We start from the raw sequence: 24249 nt of genomic DNA, 5'->3' as shown, positions 1-24249 counted from the left end.
CCATGACTCTAGGACCAAAGATCCGTTCTGCTTTCAAGTCTTGGATAAGCAGCGTCTAAAACACCTGTTTTCACAGTTTGATCACTGCTACAGCACTTTGTCTTTGAATGGCAAATAGAATCTCATAATTGTTGCTCCAGTATAGCAGATGGTAGATGGGAGTTGTCACAGAGGGTAAGGAAATGAAAATAAAATTGAACTAGGAAATTGTGCTAGCCTCCTCCTTCCACAGCTATTAAGCTGGGATAATGACGTGCGCCCAAAGTATCAGAAGGTGTCTGATGTTTTTTCCTGGGTAAGACCAAAGACCCGTGGTCCTCCGACAGTTTTTTTGTCATGTAAGACGACTTATGTAGTGGGAAACAGGACTCCAAAACAGTTGTTAATTGTGTGTAGTTATGAATTCGGAATGTTACAGAATTGATAATCTGCTTTCTCCAGGCAGCTAACGTTCATGTGCAGGATGTGAGGCCCAGTACAACATCTATTAAGTTATTACAATATGCCCCCTTCGACTAATCTGAAGCGCAGCTGCATGGGCTTCTTGACTTGCATTCTGTTACTACCATGAATGTCCACTCTGTGTTTTGCAAGCTGTGGCCACAGTCTGCCACGAAAAGTATTTACCTCGGCTGTAGTGGCTGATAACATAAGCGTCTTCCTTTCTTACAAATTGTCATATTCTTCAGTCTTCCTTAGCGTCCAAGAAAGAAGGAGTGGACATACCAATGAGAGCAATCTATTCACAATAGGCCGGGACTCATTTGCTGATAGTTGTGCAGTTATTCTCGCTTCATATGAACCTTTCCCACATTAGTCTGGATTATATAGGTGTATGCAAAAACAATAACGCTGTGGTATGGATGCTGGTTGGTGAGTAAAGGGGTAGGGCTAGAATGAGACATACAAATTAATCCCAAAGAAAGATAACCTTTAGGGGCAAGAAATGCCCTGGTGCTTCTCCTGTGACTCATGCAAACCATGAGCCTGGACACAGGTGGATAAAAGGACTACCAGTACAAGAGGTTTCATGGAAAATAACTTAGTTCAATTATTTTTAGGAAGCTACTCCTTAGTAAATTTACATTTTTATAACCTTTATCTCCAGCCATGCATAGGTATGTAGGAACATTCAAGAAAGATAATTTAATTTGTTGCTTAACTTAAGATATTCATGTGACTAGATAGACTTCTTCAATTGATGTTGAGTTAATTTGTAACTTGTGTAGCTATCACGAGGCTAAATCAGCTGCTTCGCCTCTGCTCAGTAGTCGAACTGCTGGACTTACATCATGGAGGTCTCATTAGCCACAAAGGAGCAATTGGGGCTCTTTTAGAACCTCTCTATCCTCTTTTCCGTGCCAACTCCCATAAGAAGCCTCCAGTGGCTACCTGTACCTAAGAGTTGTACAAGAGATGTGGGCTTGAATGGCTCTCTCTAGAAGGCGCAGGGCTCCGCAAACATCACCACTGGAATATTGATCAGCACATCTCATCTGTGGACATGCCACAGCAGAATCATGCCTGTTAGAGAGGCATACTGACCGATTTAGATAGCACAATAATAGTTTGACGTTGTAAGCACCACACGTAATATTAGCATCCTGGATCATTGCGGCAGCACCTTAATTTTAAAGGCACATGGCATATTACGACAACAGACTGGCATGTTTTAACAGCAATTCCAATGGTATTTTCTTTTTTGACACAGGAATTTTGATGTGTTCATAAGTGGCAGAGAAATCATGATGGGCCTGCCTTCAGACAAAATCTTCATCTTATTGGTATTTCTCCTGACACACTACTAGTTAGTGACAGCTTTAGATGTTGCACTAGCGTATGTCCCTTGCACAGCAAATGACTCTACGAGGAATAAATCTTTCAGAAAAATCCATATGTGACTTGCAGTTTGGAGGAATCATGATTTTAGGTATACAGCAGATACTGCAGTATGAAAGCATTGCTCTCCTACACTACCTGTAAAACGTATGGGTGTTATCCAACATATATGGACAAAAGGTTCTTTTGGCCCGACTGGTTTTTTTCCATTTCTTAGAGGGGAAATAATCTCCCATGTGAAGGACTGGGTTCTTTAAGACCCAGCGGTGCCAGGGCACAACACCTGAAACCTTCGTGGGTAACCTGCTCCGGCGTACGAATCACAGAGACACGGGACACTTCCTTCGGCGTCAAAGATTCAAGGTTTATTTGCTGCAGGGAACACAGAAGTCACGACAAGTACACCACGTGCAACTTGGGGAGACTGCTTCAAATTGGTTCTGTGGATCGCTCCTTTTATACAGTTTTTACCCATAGAGTTACATTGAACACAAAAGTTTACAACCCGGTTCCCACCATTATCCCCCAGAGGGGTCGCTTTGGTCACTTTGAAATACATGAGGTCCGGAACATGAGTGCGGAAACATTTGGCGGTTCCCAACTGTAAAAACCCATCTTCCCAACATTTAGCAAATTCCAATCAGCAGTAAAACAGATCGAAATAGGAACAAAGACAGGTGCAGAGGAAGACGGAGACAGTGGGGAGATCGGAAAGGGTGTAAAAGGGGAGGTATCGGGAAACACGAGATACAGGCATCAAAGGGACGTGCCTAATGAGATGCACGGCTGAGACAATAAGTCTGTGCGGCAAGATGAGCCTCGAGCGGCACCATCTGCTTTAGTAGCATCCCCCTCGTCATAAAGACACTCACAAAGAACATGTGTCTTCCGCAAATATCTTGGGAGTCCCAGGGTCGCGAAGCGGACAACGTCCGTTCGCTGGCTACTTGAGGGCAAGAGACAAAATGGATGCCGTATCTAAGATGGAACCCGTGGGTACAGATGACAAACCCATATAACAAACGAACGGTTTAAGTTAGCACAGCGAAACTGCGCACACTTACTAAACTCGTCATTTGCGGTTCATAGATACCAGACTCGACCATATTCGTGCGAGTCGAAAACACCACTTACGATTGTCACGGAACCTCAGACGCTCCTTTTGCCCTCATGTAGGCAAGCACTAGTCGGAATCATATTCGATATTCATCAAACCATCGAGATGTTGCTGTAGCATAGCTCTGTCCAATCGAGTCCCCTTGGTAACAGGTGGTTGTCTTATACACGTTGTAGCACAGAGGCCACATAAGGCAGGACCACACTGCACACAAAGGCAACACGTGAACAGGAACACTACAACGACTCTGATGATTATCAGAATCTTCCAACCCCAAGTCGACATCAGGCCCCAAAACCATCCAAGTAGCGTCCAATCCCCTACCTCCACGTGTATGGATTCGGAGATCTTATGCAACCTCGAGATGGCTTGATAGACAGTAGGAGCATTATCTGGAATGAAAATGCAGCAGCTCGAATGGATCACCTTACATACCCCACCTCGATCTGCTAAGATGACATCTAAAACCATACGGTTTTGTAACGTCATAAGTCTATCCGCCTGAAGTTCTGTGGTGATATTACCAAGGGCACTGGCAGTAATATTAGCTGTCGATTCTACCACTCGAGTCAACTGTCTCAGGTTCCTACTATTAACCATAGGTCCCCAAAACGGGAGGAAACCCTTGAAAAAGTCTCCTGCCTCTTGACCGGCAGTATCCTCTTCGCTAATTACGCCTCGTACAACTCTAGTCTTATGATAATCGGCATCTACAGTGAACGTCGGAGGCAACAAATTTGCAATAAAGCATGAGCCCATGAAGTCAGCGGGCAACCATGCATATGCACGATCATAGCAGATAAAGTATGTACCCTTGGCAGCCAGAAACACAGGGGACGAGACCATCGGCAGTATGTAATTTTCGGTACAAGCACTTGCTCCAAGTCGGGCTTGTGATCTTCGACCACGACCCATGAGACAAAAATTACCAGTGTGGGGTACGACCCATATCGGAGGCGAGCTTTTAAGCTGCTTTTCGCTAGTGAACGCACTATATTCACCTCTACTTAGGACCCTATAGGCCTGTACCTCTTCTTCGGGAATTAGCGAGGGATCATAGATATCACTATCTAAATCCTCTATTGCTATCGACAAAGGTTTTTGATACGAGGTAGGACCAGAGTAGGGGGAACGTGGTTCTCGAATGGGGTGGAAACCCAGTGCGCTTCGAAACATTGTTTGAAATGCTCGAGCTGACCCTTGGGAACTATACGGTAACACCAGATATGGAATTCCCTTATCCGTAGTGTGTGGCATCAACCCACACACCCAACAATTAGTAGTGTTAACTACTAACTGATGCTGATGAAGGAGCTGAATAAAGGAATTGTTGCGGAATTCTACACGTCTAGCCTGTTCGTGTTCCGGTAGCATGTGAAAGGAATGGGGAGAAACAGTGGAGGTAAGTTTAAGGTCAGGAGTAGGAGTAGGTGTAGCAGAAGGCAAGAAGTAAGACATCGTATAATATACCCCACCCGCCAATAATGCAGAAGCAGTCAAGAACAATACAAACAGTTGGAATATAAAACATTTGGTACGACTGAGTTGCTGCAGCTTGAATCTGTGAACCTGAGCTCCCTCCAAATCATTCAGCTTCGAGAATGCCATTCCCTATGACCGTCCGCAACGTTTCTTGACGCACTTCGTTCTGTGTAGCAAAAGTCAATCCCCAGGAGTTCCCAGGAACCGACGGCCTTTAACCTAGCGTCAAGACCTACTATCCAGAAGGAAGTACGCGCGCGGCCCTACGGCCTTTAATACACAATTTGTATATATGCAAAAACAAAGTCTCTCAGCTGTGGAAGCAAAAAGTAAAAGGAATGAAGCTCAATATATATACAGAAATAATTACAGTAATATGAATGTTCAAAACTGATCACGGAAAACGGGATAATACAGTTGTCAATACAGAAAAACAGGATCTTTTATTTGTCCTTAGTGCGAGATCGCAAAAAGTATCGGGTTTTCCCAGGACGTGTCTGCTCGTCAAACAAAGGATCCGTTGAAGAGACAGCGTCCTGCTGATCAGTTGAATGTTCTGGTCTTGAGTCTTTTGATGCTAATTGTTCAACAGTGTCTTTCTGCTGCGCTGAGGATTCTCCAACAAGCTGTGCGTCGCTAAAAGGCACAAACGCCGGTAATCTTTCTGTTTCAGATGACGCAATGCCTCTCCTTACCCACGGGTCTGCCGGCAAAGGAATGGGGACTCTTTTGGTGTGGGTGGCATGCACCCAATTCTTACGTCCCTCGAGACGAACGGCAGTCCTCGTGGCCAGGAGCACTTGATAGGGTCCGGTAAACCTCGGGTCCAGGTTATTCTTGCGTGAAAAATTTCTCGTCACCACCCAGTCTCCGGGCTGGAGCTGGTGGCCTGGACCCTCCGTCTGCGTCGGCAATGCGTCGTAAACCTGTTGGTGAATTAACCTCAGTTTAGCAGTCAAGTCGTGTAGATAATCGATCAACATTGGGTACTCAAGATCAGAGAACATTCCTGGCCTAGGAACCCCCCACACATTCGCAGGACGGCCGAACACTATTTCATAGGGACTAAGCCCTACTCGGGAGTGTACAGTCGCCCTAGTTGACAGTAATGCCAAAGGTAAAGCGTCAGGCCACGAAAGACCAGTCGTAGCCTGAATCTTCGCCAACTTGAGTTTAAGGGTGCCGTTGTACCCTTCAACCAATCCAGCTGACTGGGGATGATTGGCGCTGTGGAATTTCTGATTAATTCCAAGGCCCTTACACACACTCTTCATCACACTACCCACAAACTCACTTCCGTTATCTGACCACACAACTCTAGGCATTCCATACCGAGGAAAATATTCCTTCAGTAGGATTTTCGCAGTAGACAAAGCGGTATTGTCTTTGAGAGGATAGGCCTCGATCCATCGGGAGAATGCGCAAACCACAACTAAAACGTATTTCAGGTTATTGCATCGCTCCATATGGATGAAGTCCAATTGAATCACCTCAAAGGGACATGAAGGGGGAGCAAAACTGCCAGGAGGAGTTGGGGTTCCTTTGCCAGGATTGTACATCATACACACCATACAATTCTTCACCAGACGTTCAGCACATTTCGTGATACCATCATTCTTCCATACAGGGGACAGCAACTTACAAATACCTTTCGCGCTAATATGTGCTAACCCATGCGCCATTGTCACAACGGCCAGCACATACGCATCCGGTAACATCCATCTTTTCTGATCAGTCAAATCAATCCAACAACCACTCGCATCCAACTTTCCCGTACTTTCTTTCCACTTCATCTTTTCAGTCTCGGTGGCCTCGTTCTGAATTACTTTCACACTCTCAATAGTGTCCTCACACATACTCGATTCTGTAGGCCACCTAACCGAACTCGTCACATACATCCGAGTGCTAAGGTTCCGGGCAGTCTCCTTAGCAATCTCATCCGCAAACGCATTACCACGACCAACATCATCAGTCACCTTACGATGCGCACTACATTTAACAATCGCTACTTGTTTAGGCAACGTCAATGCATCCAAAAGATCATTCACAAGCTGGCCATGCTGAATCTTCGTACCGTGGGACGTCAAGAAACCTCTCTCTCTCCACAATCGTCCAAAACTGTGAGCGACGCCAAACGCGTATTGGCTGTCGGTAAACACATTCACACGTTTCCCTTTTGCTAACACACATGCTCTAGTGAGAGCAATCAATTCTGCAGCTTGGGCAGAATTCTGATTCAACCTAGCAGTCTCAACAACAGTATTCAATGTTACAACAGCATAAGCAGTAGTCACATCGCCATTCGGCAACTTAAAACATGACCCATCCACATACAAAGTACCATCCGGATCTTCCAATGGGGTGTTTTTAAGGTCCACTCGACCTTTTGTTTCTTCTTCAGTCCTCAAGTAGCAATCATGTTCTGCTACTTCATCTGACTCTGTGCTAATTGGTAACAAAGTTGCCGGGTTCAAAACATTACAACGTTTTATTTGAATGTGGCTTGCCAATAACGTCAACTCGTACCCAGACAACCTCGCACTCGTCAAGTGCTGAGTTTTCGTTCGATTCAAAAGAGTATCGACTGCATGCGGAACCATCACCGTAAGCATATTATCCATGACCAATCCTGCTGATTGTCGGATGGAGACCGCGGCTGCCGCTGTTGCTCGTAAACAACTCGGCAATGCTCTAGCTACCGGGTCCAAGGTCGAGGAAAAATATGCACATGGACGCTGCTTACCACCAAAAGGTTGCGTTAAAACACTCAAAGCACAACCTTCCCTCTCGTGAACATATAACGTAAACGGCTTACTGTAGTCAGGGGTACCTAACACAGGAGCCGAACACAATGAATCACGTAGTTCAGAAAAACTTTTCTGACATTCTTCCGTCCATGGTAAAGGAGTTGAAACATCCTTGCACGTAAGAGCCACCAATGGTTTCGCTAGCAATGAAAAATTAGGAATCCATTGCCTGCAGTACGACGTGATACCTAGAAAGGCACGCACATCTCTTTGGGTTTTTGGCACAGCCATTCGCGCAATTGCTGCAATTCTCTCTGGGGTCAACCTCCTTCCCTCCTTTGACAATAAGTGACCTAGATAGGTTACTTCTTGACAACAATATTGGAGTTTAGAAGGGGACACCTTATGATGCAACTCACAGAGATGTTGCAACAACGACACTGTAGCAATTTTGCAAATGTCCTGAGTATCAGCAGCCACCAATAAGTCGTCGACGTATTGGATCAAGGCCGCACCGACCGGCAACCTAAACGCATCCAGTTGACCCTTCAAGGCTTGACTGTAAATAGATGGACTTTCACAGTAGCCCTGAGGAGCGCGTTTGAACCGGAAGCTGCGTCCACCAAGAGAGAAACCGAAAAGGTCCCTGCTCTCCTCGGCAATCGGGATGCTGAAAAACGCATTTTTCAAGTCAATCACCGAAAACTATGATGCAGAAGCTGGAATCAGAGTCAGTAGTGCCGTGATGTCAGGCACAACGGGGAATTGAGGAACCACAATTTTATTCACCTCCCGTAAATCGATAACAAAGCGATAAACAGGCGGTTTTGAAGGATCGGTACGTTTAAGAATGGGCAGCACAGGACTATTGCACACGTTTCCCCGAGTCTCTTCAATAACATCTTTCTCGATCAAATCATAAATGATCGCTAACAGTGCTCGTTCACCATCAAGGGAGATACGATATTGGGGAATACGTGGCAGTCGCACATTAGATTTCAACTGTACAACATAAGGGGAGATATCAAGTAGGCCCACATCGTTTGGACCCGTCGCCCATAAAGACGCAGGAAGAGAACTCAATTCCGGTGGGAGCTTATCGAGGGACAAATACATAGGAGAGACAACCCTCTCTCCTAACGTAAGCTTTACCCCCGCAGGAGAACAATACAAAGTCGCGTACAAACGTTTAAGCAAATCCAGGCCCAAAAGATTTTCACCACAACCCGTAGTCAAAATCAACGGAGCTTCTAGCTCACGTGGCCCAATTTTAAGGGGCAAAGGGCGTGAAACTGCATTGCTAACAGGGGCGCCAGAGAATCCAACGGAAACATTTGTTAAGCCAGACAAAGGTGCGCCAGGGAGTTTCGAATGCATGATAGAACTTTTCGCTGCACCAGTGTCCAACAGAAAAGGCTCAACGACGCCCGATGTAGCAACTGCGACGTAAGGCCCTCTCTGATCAACCGGAACTGATACCACTCCCTCTCCTTGTCTTTGGCTGTCCTAGTAATTACTGTCGTCAGTTCCCTGATCGACGTAATAATCGTCTACATTGTACTGCGCAGATCGTCCTTGCGATGATCCACGTTGATCGAAACAATTATTAGAATTAGACGAGTTATCTGAGCGATCATTCTGAGCACCACGACCTCTACCACGTTGTGCCTGCTGCGAACCACCACGACCTCCTCTAGACGAGTTAGCATTATTACGTTCATTCAGAACAGGACAATTGAATTTAATGTGTCCCTCCTGTCTACAATAAGCACATTGATTATACCCTAACGAGGATCTTTGGGAGGAGTCATTACGAGTTTGGGATCTGTTCGATTGCGGCTGCGATCTATTCTGTTGGGACGCATTCTGATTCGAACGTGGAGGATACGCTTGCTGAAGCAACACTTTAGTTTTGAGCTCTTTCGTCTTTTTATCAGCACGGTCATTCTCTTCTTTCTCTCTATTCTCATAATATTGCGCCGTAGCCAATATCTGAGCCGAAGTAGAAACGGCCCATGCACTTTCCGAATTCTTTAACTTATTGCTCAAATCGGGCAATAAATTCGAGACAAATTTATCCACAAACAATCTTTGACCACCCTCAGTACCCATATCCTGTCCACTATGGTCGATGAATGCTTCCTCAAACCTCGTGAAGAAGTCGGAAACACTCTCGTCCTTCTTTTGCTTACAAGCTGATAATTTGTCCCAGTTTACCCTCATAGCTGGCATAAGAGTTTTCATTAATGTTATTATTCTCTGAGGAAGAGCAGTAATCAACTGTTCAGGCTTAGCACCACCAACTTGCAATCCATCCGCCGCTACAATGGCCGCCCAATCACCACCTAGTTCGTTTGCGTGATTTTCCTGACGAATTTTAGCCCATACCGGTTGCGGTACGACATTGCCAAACAACATATCGATATCGGCTAGATTCATGATTGTAGCATCTACGAGCTGCGATAATTCTTTGTAATACCCTGCAGGATTTTTGCGAGGGTCAGGCAGAGATTGCTTCACCTGTAACACTTCCGATCTTTTCCATGGGAGATGTATCCATACTCTCTGGAAATATGGAGGAATAATGGGGTTAGCAGTAGGATCGCCTGGCATCCACACTGGTGGAACCTCACGCATGGGATATTGGCCAGACTCTTCTGGCTGTTTTTCAATATCTTCAACAAACAATGCATGAGGGATTGGAGCGGGACGAAAAGATAGCAACCGCTCAACAGCACGTCGAACGTTAGTATCCACTATCAGTCCATTTGCGAACTGAAGCTGGAGATCAGACAGAGCGGTGAGCACCTCGTCAGGCGCATCGGCCGCTATCTGATCATGAAGGAACTTACACATTTCGTTGAACACATATCTCTGGGTTGGTATATTGAATTGACAAAATGTTTCGAGGACAACACGGGGTAGACTTCTAAGAGGATTTACCATCCAACCCATCGCCATATTATATAGCGCAACACGTTCTCTGTTTCCAGGAAGCTGGCTACGTCTCTGAGGACCATCGGAACCAGCGGACCCATGAACAGGTCCAAGCGAATGAAAAAAACTAGCCGCAAGAGGAGAATTACGACTACGAGTAGAGGGAGAGGAATAAGACACAGGATTAATAAGAGAAGGAGTAGAAACAGTAGCAACAGCAGGAGTTAACAGAACAGGAGCAGTAGCAGGAGCATTAGCGGGAGCAGGAGTATATGGAAGCGGAGGAGCAGTAGGAATAGCAACAGACGAAGGAGCAGGAACAGTCGGAAGAACGGGTGCAGGTTGAGGAACAGGCGGAGGAAGAATAGGTGCAGGAACAGGAACAGGGGGAATCACAGGGGCTGTGGTACCCTGTACGTACGGAGGTGGCGACTTCATAAGATAAGACATTAAAGGATCCTCAACTGGCTCTTCCTTCTTTTCCGGCTCCGTAGGCAAAGCGGGATAACATTTATCTACGGTCATACGCTGTAATCTGTCAAACACTTCCTTATCCTTAACCTCCTTATCATGCTGGAATTGCTCTGCTTTCTTCACTATGGTAGCAACATTATCTCGCTGATTGCGTTTAGTCTGTCTGATGTCTTTCTGTCGGGCTTCCTTGCGCCACAACCGAAAGGCATCAAACATGGCCGGCCTTGACTTTCTTTCGAACAATTTAATCTCTAGATTATCTAGGATCGGGGCCTCGAAGCTACCATGAGGTGGCCAACGAAGGTCGCCGTCCTTTTTCGTATATTTAATCCAGTAATCGTTAAAGGTAATTGGGCCTAGCCCATGCTTACTATAGAGCTCATAAGTGGGAGTTCCAACCGGAGGTATCGGACATGAGTCCTCCAGTCGGGAATCCGTACCACAAGGTCTGAAACAACTAAACAAAGTACTGCGACCAGGCATCTTGCACACTAGCCGAGTTTCACAAACTTCAAGGGTTACGGGATTTACCAAGTCCCAGCAAAGAACAAAACCCTCGGTTTTTGGCGGCTGCAGTCGTCAAACAACACAACAAAGTACGCTAGCAAAGTGTCACCGACAAAAACACTCACACAGCGTCAACAACAAAAACACTTGCTAAAGTGTCAACAACCAAGAACTCTGGGAGCGACCCACAAATACTTAACTCAAAGATCGATGGCGTCACCAGGAAGGCCCGTCAATCGTCTCGCTATACCAAGGTCTACGCCAGGCGCCAAAACAGGTCTACAGTCAGGGCAGCAGTCCGTCGCAGCCGTCAGGAGGCGGGAATCTTCGCGGGAAAAGTCTTCGGGCCACTTATTTCGACAACAGGATCGATGAAGCGGAGTGCACCTTCCCTCGGAGATTTCACACGAAGTTCCTCACGATCGTCGGGCTTGGACCGGTACCACTGATGCAGCCCCACGTTGGGCGCCAACTGAAGGACTGGGTTCTTTAAGACCCAGCGGTGCCAGGGCACAACACCTGAAACCTTCGTGGGTAACCTGCTCCGGCGTACGAATCACAGAGACACGGGACACTTCCTTCGGCGTCAAAGATTCAAGGTTTATTTGCTGCAGGGAACACAGAAGTCACGACAAGTACACCACGTGCAACTTGGGGAGACTGCTTCAAATTGGTTCTGTGGATCGCTCCTTTTATACAGTTTTTACCCATAGAGTTACATTGAACACAAAAGTTTACAACCCGGTTCCCACCATTATCCCCCAGAGGGGTCGCTTTGGTCACTTTGAAATACATGAGGTCCGGAACATGAGTGCGGAAACATTTGGCGGTTCCCAACTGTAAAAACCCATCTTCCCAACATTTAGCAAATTCCAATCAGCAGTAAAACAGATCGAAATAGGAACAAAGATAGGTGCAGAGGAAGACGGAGACAGTGGGGAGATCGGAAAGGGTGTAAAAGGGGAGGTATCGGGAAACACGAGATACAGGCATCAAAGGGACGTGCCTAATGAGATGCACGGCTGAGACAATAAGTCTGTGCGGCAAGATGAGCCTCGAGCGGCACCATCTGCTTTAGTAGCATCCCCCTCGTCATAAAGACACTCACAAAGAACATGTGTCTTCCGCAAATATCTTGGGAGTCCCAGGGTCGCGAAGCGGACAACGTCCGTTCGCTGGCTACTTGAGGGCAAGAGACAAAATGGATACCGTATCTAAGATGGAACCCGTGGGTACAGATGACAAACCCATATAACAAACGAACGGTTTAAGTTAGCACAGCGAAACTGCGCACACTTACTAAACTCGTCATTTGCGGTTCATAGATACCAGACTCGACCATATTCGTGCGAGTCGAAAACACCACTTACGATTGTCACGGAACCTCACATGTCCTCGAGAAGGGTGGGCTGACTCGCTGCTCTCGTTTACTGTGAGTTTATTATACTGTCATTGTAAACATTTGTAGAGATTCTCTTGGTCGCCTGTGTGCTCTGATCCCGCTCAATTGGTGTTCAGAGATTCTAAGTTCGAAGGCAATTCCTTGGAATTTCTTACCAGACGCACTTGAAACGCCCCCAACATCCCATCATCTAAAAAATAAATCGATATGTCACATGCGTTTTTGCAAGCGCCTTTGTTTAATTTTGTTTCGTAGCTCGTCTCTTAGTTTGCATTTCGTACTTACGGAGTCTTTAGTATTGTGTCCTTCTAAATAATATCAAGAATAAGTTAAGACAATAGTAAGAGGTTAGTTGGTATAGTAAAATCTTTCACATGCAGCTTCAGTGGAAAATTACAATTCTGCTTTTACTGTTGTTCATAACATGTTTTGGCCTATACCCTCGATCTTTTGTTGTGTTAAACACAGGTATTTTTAAATTGCACTTAACTTGTGGAATAATTAGTTACACGTATTAATGCTCATAATTTCAAATTAAAGATTATCCAGTAATAACTGTCTGTTATACAAAGTATGTATTATGCTTCAGGTGTTTTTAAATTGGTTGTTTCCAGTTTACTTAATCCATATTCAGATTGGCTTCCAGCAAAGGCACCTTGTAAACCGAAGAATAATTGCAGTCGAGTAGCTGTTGTAATTAAGGAGCGGCTCCAGTTTCTGCCAGGCATCATTGATTGCATTAATATAAAATGGTGCTTAGAGTATGAATAATTTCCCTCTTTTGAAAGTTGTAGATCATTATGTTATCCGCTACAATCCCCATTGCTTCCTTCTAGATTTCTTCAGAGCAAGAGAAAACAGTACCTGAAAATCTGCCGGCTCCACCCAACAAATACAAACTGCAGTATCAGCAGTATGAAGCTGATATGAAAGAAGGATACAAGCAGTACACACAAAGAGCAGCAGACCGTACAAAAGCAAGCACACAGCCAAAGCCACAGTCACCGGGAAGGCTGTCACCTCAGAAAGAGGTAAAGGACGTCCAGTGTGTTTACTGTAGCGTACGTTTGTACTGAGACTTCCAAAGCTTGAAGCTAGCCGGACATCTGCAGAGCTTTTCACAAAAGTAAAGAGAACGGTGTAAGATTGTGTACACAGTTGGAATATTTTGCCGTGCTCCTTTGTTTTATGTACATAACCTTACAGGTGTGCAATGCAAAGTGGATAGTCTATTGATATATATATTTTTTTATTTGCGCGTGTTGTTCTTAAATAGCAGAGCTTCATGAACCCATAAGCGGCAAGTCCCTACTGTGGTTCGCAGGAGGCTCCGGGGAGGGGCGCTTATAATTGGAACCTGTTCTGTACATTTAGGGCGTTTTTTGGGTAGATTAAAGACGTATGATATGTATTTCCCCTAAGGACGCAGACCTCCATTAGAAGAAAAACTTTCGCATTACTACTTATAGGCATTGTACAGTAGCAAACGTGGCCTGAGGGCACAAGGTACCAAATAAGAATCAGAAAGTGTCAATTTTAGTAGATGTACCTTCTCACCTCCTGGCCCAGGCAGTCTGATAAGCAGGACACAGGGAGGAAATGGAAAGTCACCAACATGCACAACTATGTGTTTTTGGCATTGCCAGCTTAAGTACTTCAGCAGACCCAGGTAATACATATTATAGGGCCCCCTGTTTAGAACAATTTAAATGTGTGACTATTTTTAGCTCATCCAATCCATTATGATGTCAAACAATATTAAATTAAACATTACATTTGTTTGTTCATAAAAGGGTACATGCAAAAAGAGCCAAAAGCCGAAGATGGCCAGTGTCCACCAGCCAGATAGTGCTAAAAGATTGCTTGAACACGCATCGATACAGCCATTTTGTTTTTGTCTTTGGATCTAGATTTTTTTCTTGCAACAGTAGTGCTTTGTGTGTAATTGAATGTCTTACCATACTCCTGATCTCGCAACTGTATTGATGTCAGTGGTAGTGTGCATAATACTAGAATAATTAATATGCTTATTGCCTTTGAAATTGTAACTTTAATTGCCAGATATTCATAATCCCATATAAAGTCCCCCTTCACTACTGACATTCTTGCCGCAGCAGTGAAAATCCAAGCACTGCTTAAAGGATTTTCACCATTTCATTCACAATAAAATCTGACGTTATTCTCCTTAATTCTCTTCCCCGGTATTGTCCTTCATCTCTTCTTTCTATGTGTACACTTCCCTTGCTAGACAGTGACCTTCACTTCTGTTGAGTAAACAGAAGGGCGTGAGAGTCAAAAGAAGGAAACAGAGAACGGTAAAGCTATGGAGGTGAATACAACTTGGAATGAGAGAGCGTTAGATGAGGGAGAGATAAAAGATAAAGAGTGAAAGGTAAGATAGCTAAAAAGAAACAGAGGATTAGAAAGAGAGTGAAGTAGGTAGCTAAAGAGAGATAGAGAGAAAGGTAAGGTTTTCGAGTGAGTTAGAGAGCTGTAAACAGAGAAGGAAATGTAAAGAACAAGGGAGTGTGTGGGCTTTACAGCCCCTGGAAGTTAACCCCCAACGCGAGCACAACCTCGCGGGTGCTGTGAATGACCGTTGGCCGACGCAGGCCCGCCCACTCAGAACGCCCGCACCACAATGTCTGCTACGGTAAATGGGTTATGAGAGACGAGATTGAAAAAATGGTGAAGTGGATGGAAGGGAAGTACAGGAATGAGAGACAGCAGCGGTGCGTCCATTGGGGCGTAGGGGCGTAGCCCCACTAAGCCTGGTGGACGCACCTGCTGCGAGCAGCACAACAACGAGCTCCTTATCAAATAAAAACGCTTTCAGCGGGGGTTCCGGCCGGGACACACCCGCTGAAATAGGGAGTGCGCAGGGGGTGGGGCCGGGTTGGTTGGCTGGCTGGCTGCGGCATTTAAACTTAAAGAAAGTAACCAGTTTGAGAGTCGGAGTTGGCGAGATGCGCAATAAGGGCAGAAACTTACCCGAGCATGCGCGTCAGCGTCATGTAGATGCTGGCCTGAGCGCGGGGGGGTGGGGGGGGCGCGTTTAGCCGGCCCCGTTGTTTAGAAGGCGAGAGGGCGAGTGCTGTGTGTGCCCTCCTAGCGCCAGGATTGGCTGGTCAACCGCGCCAAGGACATCATTGGATGCCGCGTGGGTGGCTCAGGCAGGCCGCTCAGCACTGTATCCTGCTGGCCAATCACTGTGACTTCAGCATATGAAGCCATTCAGTGATTGGCCATGCGCGCCGCCGTTAGTGTAACTGTAAGACGTCACTGAAGTGACGGTTTACTTGTTCTGGAATCATCCCGACCCTCTCTCTCTGCTGTGAGACACGAGACCAGTCGCACTCGCCTCGCCGTCTGATTCAGAAGGAAGAAGAGTTCCAATCCCTCTGTTCGCGCTGCCAAGCCTGCCATCGTACGTCGTACAGGATCTGGTGAGTGACAAACAATTGAATTCCCTTCCCATGTGGTTGTGTAAATTGTTTTCAGGAAGGAAGTTCAAGTTGACTTTATTGCATGCAGATTGCAGAGTGACACGCCGCGGCCTCAGTGATGCGAGCGCCACAGTAGGGCAAAACTGTCTCACTTTCAGGCACTGCTTAGTTATTGGCAATAACTATTGGGCAGGTGGTTGCAGAAGTGGCGTACCATGGGCGCCAATGCCAGCATGGAAATCCCCCCCCCCCCGAATTCACCGTACCATGTTTGTTGTTAGTTGTTACTAAAAGAGAACCATCATTGGGTCTGTACTGTTCTCCCTCCCTTCTGCCCATTGTTGCTGCTTAGACCCCTTGGTAGCAGGTGGTGGGCACCGGCTCTGATTTCAAAGCCCAACAGAGAGAAAGGCGGAAAAGGGAGAATCGATCGAATAGGATGCTCAAGACTCAAGAGAAATATAGGGAAATGGTGGCACAGGGGCAGGGAAATTAGGAAAGTGACATTATGTGTAGGGTAAAGCCTAAGGAAGAAGGGGGGTGTGCGTGAAATCGACTAGGCAGTTCGGTATTCGGCAACCTTGGAGTTCAGCAGGCCAGCGACTTGCTCCTGAGAAAACGTTGAGACCCCTGGACTTGTCTTAGTATTATTTATTTATATATTTTTACAAAGTTAGCAGTAGTTTCTGGGATAAATACTAACAGCGCCAAGGGACAAAGGTGTCCAGCTGGCGCAAGCATGACGAGATGAAGGGAGTGGGGGAGGGGGTGTAGTAGGGCATTTCTGAAGTGGCTAAGCCCTTTAGCAATGCTCTTGGTAAAATGTGGTCTTTAGAGCGAACACTGAACAACAGTGCTGTTTTTTCAATGTTAAAAATGCTTTGTAAGAAAACGAAGAAAAAAATGTCTCAAGATTTGTCAAAATAATTGTATTATATTTCGCCTCATCCTCAAAATTCTCTTAGCCTTAGAAATGTTTTCTTCTTCGCTTACATAAATGTATTTTGCAAACTGGGATTATTGAAGAGCACAGCAACACAGTACGTAGTTTTAGGAATTTGTGTTTAAGGTGCTCGCGCTCGCATTAGCACTTGAATGTTTCAGTCCACTGCACTGCAGTGTTTCAGTTTGACATGGCATATATATTCAATAAGAGAACTTCAAAGCTACTAATTAATGGAAGTTTCTGTCGACATTTACTGAATGATAAACCCTCAAGTTCCACTGCAGTGGTTTAGTTTACTTGTACTACTTAAAATGTTACATACTCATGATTTATAGAAGGTATTGGGTGTCATTTGGGGATGCCAGGAACACGTCAATTCATGCTGGAGGATTAAACAGTACCATTCCACTCCAATGGATCTGGAGCTCTGCCACCTCTGGGTATTGTGCCAACAGGTGGAATTCCCCTCATTAAATGTGCCTGAAGCTCGACTGTTGTTTTTCCATGTTTCGTAAGGTTTGAGCATGTCGCACAGCCTGATTGGGCAATGTACAGCAAGTGGATTAATATTTTGGCCTGTCAGGTTGACCAGAATACTGAAAACGTGAAACACATACTTATGAGTAAACAAAGTGGAAAGGAAAACCTGCAAATTCCATCCACACAGTCTCTCTAGTCTCTCTTACACTAACACTAATACGCACGATTTTTGGAACTACCATGCATGTACAGGCCTGAGCGTCGAAGGTTTTACCTGTTGGCATTTCTCTGACACTGCTGACCGGCAGAGCGGGTTAGTTTAAAGGAAAAGTAGTTTGGAGAGCCGCCATGGAGAGCTCTGGTATGATGCAGTGCAGTGTGAAATGACTCAGTTTCAGCTTCAATATGCATTCCTTTTAGTGTGTGGTGCAGAAGTGGAGGTTTGAGATGATCTATACACGTGACAAGTCTGGACACTGTTTGAGGTCTTTAGCAGTTTAGGTCAGCCCTGAGTGAGGTGCTTAAAATCTGATTTCAAATGTTATTAGGCCCTATTAGATAACACATTTATACGAGTTTGATTGAGTTTTCTTTGTAGTAAGAATCTAGTGATTTCGCAGCATTTATGTTTGCTATATTGTGGTCGACCAAGACGGTGATAGGAGATGTGGCCTAAGTGCCAGAGTGGACAACTTTGAAACTGGGTCACCAGGTTCGAGTCCCAGGTTCGGCTCAACATCCTGTGATTCTGGGCAAATCACTTACTCTCCCTGTGCCTTTCAAAAAAAAAAATCGATCTTGTGTAAAGTAATATGGTGCTAATGTAAAGCACCCCAATGTCTTTGGTCTGATTTTGTGCTATATAAATCTGAATAAAATCCTGGCCCATCAAATAATATACAGTGCAACTGCTGACTATCTGAAAAATAGTTTATACATTTATCATCCTTCGAGCCCCTAAGATTTAGCAGTACAGATTTCTTAGCTCCACCCAGTATAAAGAAGGCCTCTGCAAGTGAGTGAGAATTTCCTGCCTAGCCTTTCACTTTGTCGAAGTTATTACCAGACCATCTAAAACTCAATGATCAGTTACTCCAATGTAGCAGGATTACAAAAACATTATAGGCCTCATTTAAAGTTTGACGGCCGGGATACATAACATATGTGGCATTACAAATGCCAAAGTCTATAATGCCCATGTACTAATGCCCCATGTCTTTGATCCATGAATGCTCTTGGTATATATTGTTTTAGAAATACAATTTGATTATTTCGTTGCTGATGATGGTGATTATGATGATAATGATAACGATGAGGGAACACTGATAGTTGGTCTGGGTAAAGGATTGAATCGGTAATGCTGGAAGGGGATCAGTACTAGATATGCATTCAAGGAAATGAGACACTCATCCTAGTCATGAGGAACCTGGGCATGTACCATTACTTAGAGGTAAACCCAATGTTATTGGTCAAAAGTTGTGCAAGTTAAAGACGTCTATGTATCAGCTTGTGAATATGGCCTGTCCAATGTGTGTGCTATTCGTTTTTCTGTAACCAGTGTACATCTCCAACTCCAGAAAAACATGTGCCCGGCTTGAAAGGTTAAGCACTGTTGTTCTTACTACAGAATATTGCAGGACTTGCAGATTGTGTCTATTGGCTTTAGATGCCACTTTCAATTAGAGTTCCTGTAATCTTGTTTTGCTCCAGTAATGGCTCACGTGATTGCAGCCCTATCTGTCTCTTCTAGAAGATACCTGTTTTTCTAAGTATATTGATAATATAGTGATACAATTATGTTATTGGTAAGGTATGTTGTAATGTCATGCATTTTTTGCATCGGAAGTTGTGCAACATACTTGACCCCGTTACAGAGGTGCAGGCATTTGGCTGTATTTTGAGGGTTTGTCATTTGGAATGGAGAGTGCTTTGTAAAGGAGGTTGTTTCTTGTGATGTTCTGCCTCACTTTACTCAACACGTGAGCATGGTCAAGTGAGTAGTCCTAAGCAAATGTTTATGAAATAGGTTATGTAAGGTGGAATTTTCTTCTTCAAAACTTCTGTACAAGTCACTCCTTGAATCTGCATGGTTCTAATGTGATCCCTTCTCCAAAAGATTTGTCAGTAAGTTTGAGAGAGTATGGGTCAATTTGGTTTGTTGTCTCTATGCCAACGCATTTCAAAGTATTGTCTGCTCCTGTGTGTTTATCCCATCTGTAGGGCATATTTAATCTTCACCCTGTCTGTATCGGTTCTTCTGCCCAATTAGTTTCCTATTTCTGTGCCTTGTGTTCTGTACCCAGGATAACTTGGCAATATTGTCATGGATCTACTCCTTGTTTCACTGTCATGAGGGGGAATAAGGTGAGAACATCAGGAAGGATCGTATTGGGTCTAGAGATGCAGAAGAGCTTTGTTTGAAATGTTATATTAATATGGTGTTTTTATGAGGCACACGAACCCCAGTTTCTAGCGCGTTATTGTTGCTTCCATGGCTTTAAGTGGAATGAAAATACAGGGGGTCATTCAAAGGGGCGTGGTCTGTGTAATTAATGGTGGACTTATAGACACCTAAGCTAAAAACCTGTGCTTAGAATAGTGCAATAGACTGGTATTTTGCTGATTCTGTCATTGCATCCAGATATATAATTCAGCATGTAACGCTATACCTACAACAAGCCAGGACCATTGGCTTTGCCAATAATTGTTAGTTGCATGAGCTAAATAAGCAACAACTTTGGTTTTGTTGTATATAATATTGAAAATACTTCACTTCTGAAATGATGAGATTATGAAAGGCGAGGTACTTCGAAGTTACATCAAAGGCAGGAAAGGGTGGTGCTCCAGAGTTTTTTCTTTATACCTGGAGGGTGAGAGCAAAAATGGAGAGCCGTATAGTGGCCCGACTCAGCATCTACTATTTTAGAACTGTCGGTGACCCTGCCCACTAAAGGCCTGGTTGCTTTGCTGTTTGCAGACCCAATGATGAAACCTTGGCCTCTTTTATATTCAGTATATTGTAAGACTGTTTTTCTTCCCCCGCCTTTCCTTGTTTTGTTTCCCTGTTTTCCCCTTGCTTGCCATTCGTTACTCTAGAGTCTAATATTCAGTATGTTGCAAGACTGTTTTTCTTCCCCCGCCTTTCCTTGTTTTGTTTCCCTGTTTTCCCCTTGCGTGCCATTCGTTACTCTAGAGTCTAATAGAGTCGGAAGGCCGTAGGGGAAGACTGTGGACTTTTCTTCAAGTTCCTGACGCTCCTGCGGAACAAGCCTGGAAACCATTACACTGCTGTGCAACTTCTTCTACTCTTAGAGCTGAGATTTCCATGAAAGTCTTAGTCTGAATCAGCACCTGAGCATAATAGGACAGAATGTATGAAGCTCTGTGGTATTACTGAATAAGCAGCTACCTATGTTATGCCATCTATTAATGTAATAACTGCACTTTCACAATTGCTTTATTGACCTTCCTGCTTTATCAAATTTGCTTAAAAATGCACGATTTTTCTTCTTTTTTTTCAAAATTTTCGTGGGGGGGGTTATCCCCCCAAACCCCCCTTTTGGGGTTCGGGCTCGCTCGCTGCGCTCGCTCGCTACGGTGCTCTATGCTAATTAGTTTGCACCCCACCACTTTAAAATCTCACCCACCGCTACTGATGAGAGATGGAAATAGAGCAATGAGGTGGAGAGAGAGTGGCGAAGAAAAGAGAAAATGGAAGTAGAGAACAGTGGTGTAGATTTTGAGAGGGATTAATTAACTCACATATTTGCAAATACATTAACCAATTGAGCTATTTTTAGTACTATGCTAACCTAAGGCCTGCTGGATCTCTGTAACAGATGTCCTTACCTAACTGGCCCTCTGAACACAGCAAGCTAATATTGTCACAACAGTAATACGCAAACATCCTAAAGGTCGCATGCTAAAATCTGATTATGTCTAAGACTTTCATCCTTCTAAGATAGATAAGTTTGACTCTGTCCTATTATGTACAATACCGTTAAACTTAAAAAAAGGTAGGCACAAAGAATGGCAGAGAGAGATAGAGAAAGGTGTAGACATCAGGGCAAAGTAGAGGTGTGGTAGAGACAGGTCACCTGGGCAGCAGAGTTGAGGTAGACATAAGTGAAGTTGAGAGGGAGAATACTTAGGTGCATAAAGATGCAGAGGGAAGGCGATGAAGAAAGAGTGGTGAGCTAGGAGTGGTAAGGTGAGGTACGAATAGAAACTTGATAAAGAAATATTCTTTTCTGAGACTGTTAGGATTAGGTTGGACAGGCTAAGTATGGACTTGAAGCCTCTGTGAAGTCTCATCCAACTGTCAAATTAAAACTGAATCAGAGGGCGTGGACCAGCTAGGCAACATGGTGGGTGCATTGTAACTGCACCCTGTGGGCTTCCCCTCCATCCTTCATGATCCTCCTTTCCTAGTTAGGGCGAGCCGGCCCATCTATGCAGCAGGCCTGGGGATCACCCGGCTGAGCAACAGAGTATGGATGCACTTGGCGCAGGAGAGAAAGGGGAGTTTGGACCTTTCGAAACCGGACTAACATTACCAGGGTTGGGGGTGGGGAATTGACTCTGGGGACCTTGGGGAGGCTGGGGCCTCCGGGACAGCGGCCGCTAACACCTTCTGGTTTGTCATGCTGTCCATCCCTGGGATAGTGGATGGCGCAAGCAGGATGAGTGGACTTGTTCTTCCTCACCCCCTCTCCTGGACTGAAGGGCAATTGGGTGCTCTTCGTGCCCCCCCCTCCCCCCCTCCTGTATCAGCTTAGAGGCAACATTGGAGTGAGTGTGAACTGGGGGTAATGGAGCAAGCCTCTCTAATGTTGGGCGTAAACTGCCCCAGCTATTTATTTATTTATTTATTTTATTGAATTCATATTGCGCTCAGCTACCCGCAATGGGTTTCCCGGCGCTAGGGACAGACTGAAGAAGAAGACAAGCAGGTGCAGAGAGAAAGATCACAGCAGGGAAAATCAAAACAGAAAGGTCTTCAGTTTTTTGCGAAAAGCCAGAAGATTAGTTTCTGTTTTTAGCGCCAGCGGGAGAGCATTCCACATCTTAGGTCCAAGGTATGCGAATGAACGGCCTCCCATTTTTGTCAGTCGAATTCTTGGAATCAAGAGATTGCCATTGTTAGATGACCTAAGGGAGCGGCCAGGTAGATAAGGCTGGGCAAGGTTGTGAAGATAGATGGGGGCAACACCCTGACGGAACTTGAACAGGAAACACATAGTTTTAAAGATCACACGATCTGAGATTTTTAACCAGTGTAGGTCACGCAGAGCTTGCATTGCGGACGTTCTTCGTGGAACATTGCGCAAGAGGCGAGCGGCTGAGTTCTGTACCACTTGAAGTTTATTAATTGTTGCTTTATCCGCTCCAAGATAAAGCACATTGCCATAGTCGATGCGAGACATCACAAGGGCCTGGACGACGGTTCTTCGAGTGGACTCAGGCAACATCCATATGATCTTCTGCAGCCAGCGTAAGGTGTTGAAACAGACTGCAGCGACCTTGGTTGCCTGCTGCCTCATCGAAAGTTTATCGTCGATCAGGAAACCGAGGCACAAGGGCCTGGACGACAGTTCTTCGAGTGGACTCAGGCAACATCCATATGATCTTCTGCAGCCAGCGTAAGGTGTTGAAACAGACTGCAGCGACCTTGGTTGCCTGCTGCCTCATCGAAAGTTTATCGTCGATCAGGAAACCGAGGTTAAGGGCAACAGGCACAGGGGTAGGCAACGGACCCATATCACAGGGCCAGTGTCTAGAGCCCCACAGATCTTTGTGCTTGCCTAGTATAATAACCTCGGTCTTATCTCCGTTGAGCTTCAGCAGGTGGGCTTGCATCCAAGCTGCAACACGAGATAGGCCAATTTTAAGGGCAGAAATTTCCTGAACCCTGCTGCTGGTAAGAGAAAACACAATCTGCGTGTCGTCTGCATATGAATATATGGACAGACCGGCGTCCTCTACGATGGAAGCAAGCGGTCTGATGTAAATATTGAACAACAGAGGGCTCAATATAGACCCTTGAGGGACGCCGTAAGCTGAGGAATGAATCGCAGATACAGCTTTGTTTGAGAAGACCTGAAAGGTGCGCTCATTGAGAAATGAGGCCACCCAGGCAAGCGCTGATCCATCAACACCAAGGGAGCGGAGGGACTCCAGAAGGGTGGAATGAGACACGGTATCGAAAGCAGCGCTTAAATCAAGAAGAATAAGCGCAAAGGTCTCACCGCTATCGATACCGTGTCGGAGTCGCTCGGTCACCCCAAGGAGTGCAGATTTGGTGGAATAGTTAGCGCAAAAGCCTGATTGGGATGGATGGAGGTATCCCACGTTTTCAACAAACTCATTAAGCTGAGTGTTGACATGGCGTTCCAATATTTTGGAGCACGCTGGCAGCAGGGATATAGGCCGAAAGTTAGCGAGATTTGTGATGTCAGCACCAGATTTTTTGAGCAAAGGTACGACCATGGCATGTTTCCATTCCTGTGCCACCCGAGATTCAATAAGAGAGATGTTTAATAGCCTCATTATGAATCTCCGTGGTTCAAGGTCTAGTTGTTTTAGAATCTTCATAGGGACTGGGTTCCGCGGTGAACCTGACCTGATGCTGTTTAGACAAGACAAGAAGGAAGAATCGTCAAATGGTAACCAGTTGTAAATGAACTCAGTGGGAGAAAAGGAAACATTGCAGGAAAGACCAGGTTGGGGGAAATCAGTTGGTAGTGGAAGGGAGGCCAAAGATTGATAAATGCCCTCAACCTTAGATATAGAAAAGTCTGCAATGGCATTACATTGTCTACCATCCAAAGCCGGCAGCGCGGGAGTGGTATCCGCTCCTGTGAGTTTCTTTA

At 45.2% G+C, this 24249-nt stretch overlaps 1 protein-coding gene across 2 annotated transcripts in view; it reads left to right on the top strand.

Annotated features, from left to right (window-relative positions):
• CAPS2 (calcyphosine 2) overlaps positions 1-24249 on the top strand; it is a 780299-nt gene that overhangs the window by 250502 nt on the left and 505548 nt on the right. For both annotated transcript variants that reach the window (XM_086918127.1, XM_086918122.1), the window contains exon 7: positions 13342-13536. In XM_086918127.1, the coding sequence (XP_086774253.1) occupies positions 13342-13536 (195 nt within the window). The remainder of the gene's footprint in view (positions 1-13341; positions 13537-24249) is intronic.

Source organism: Lissotriton vulgaris, chromosome 1_1 (genome assembly GCF_964263255.1).
Source record: "Lissotriton vulgaris chromosome 1_1, aLisVul1.2, whole genome shotgun sequence".
Taxonomy (NCBI): Eukaryota; Metazoa; Chordata; class Amphibia; order Caudata; family Salamandridae; genus Lissotriton; species Lissotriton vulgaris.
This window is presented reverse-complemented; position numbering and strand designations above follow the sequence as displayed.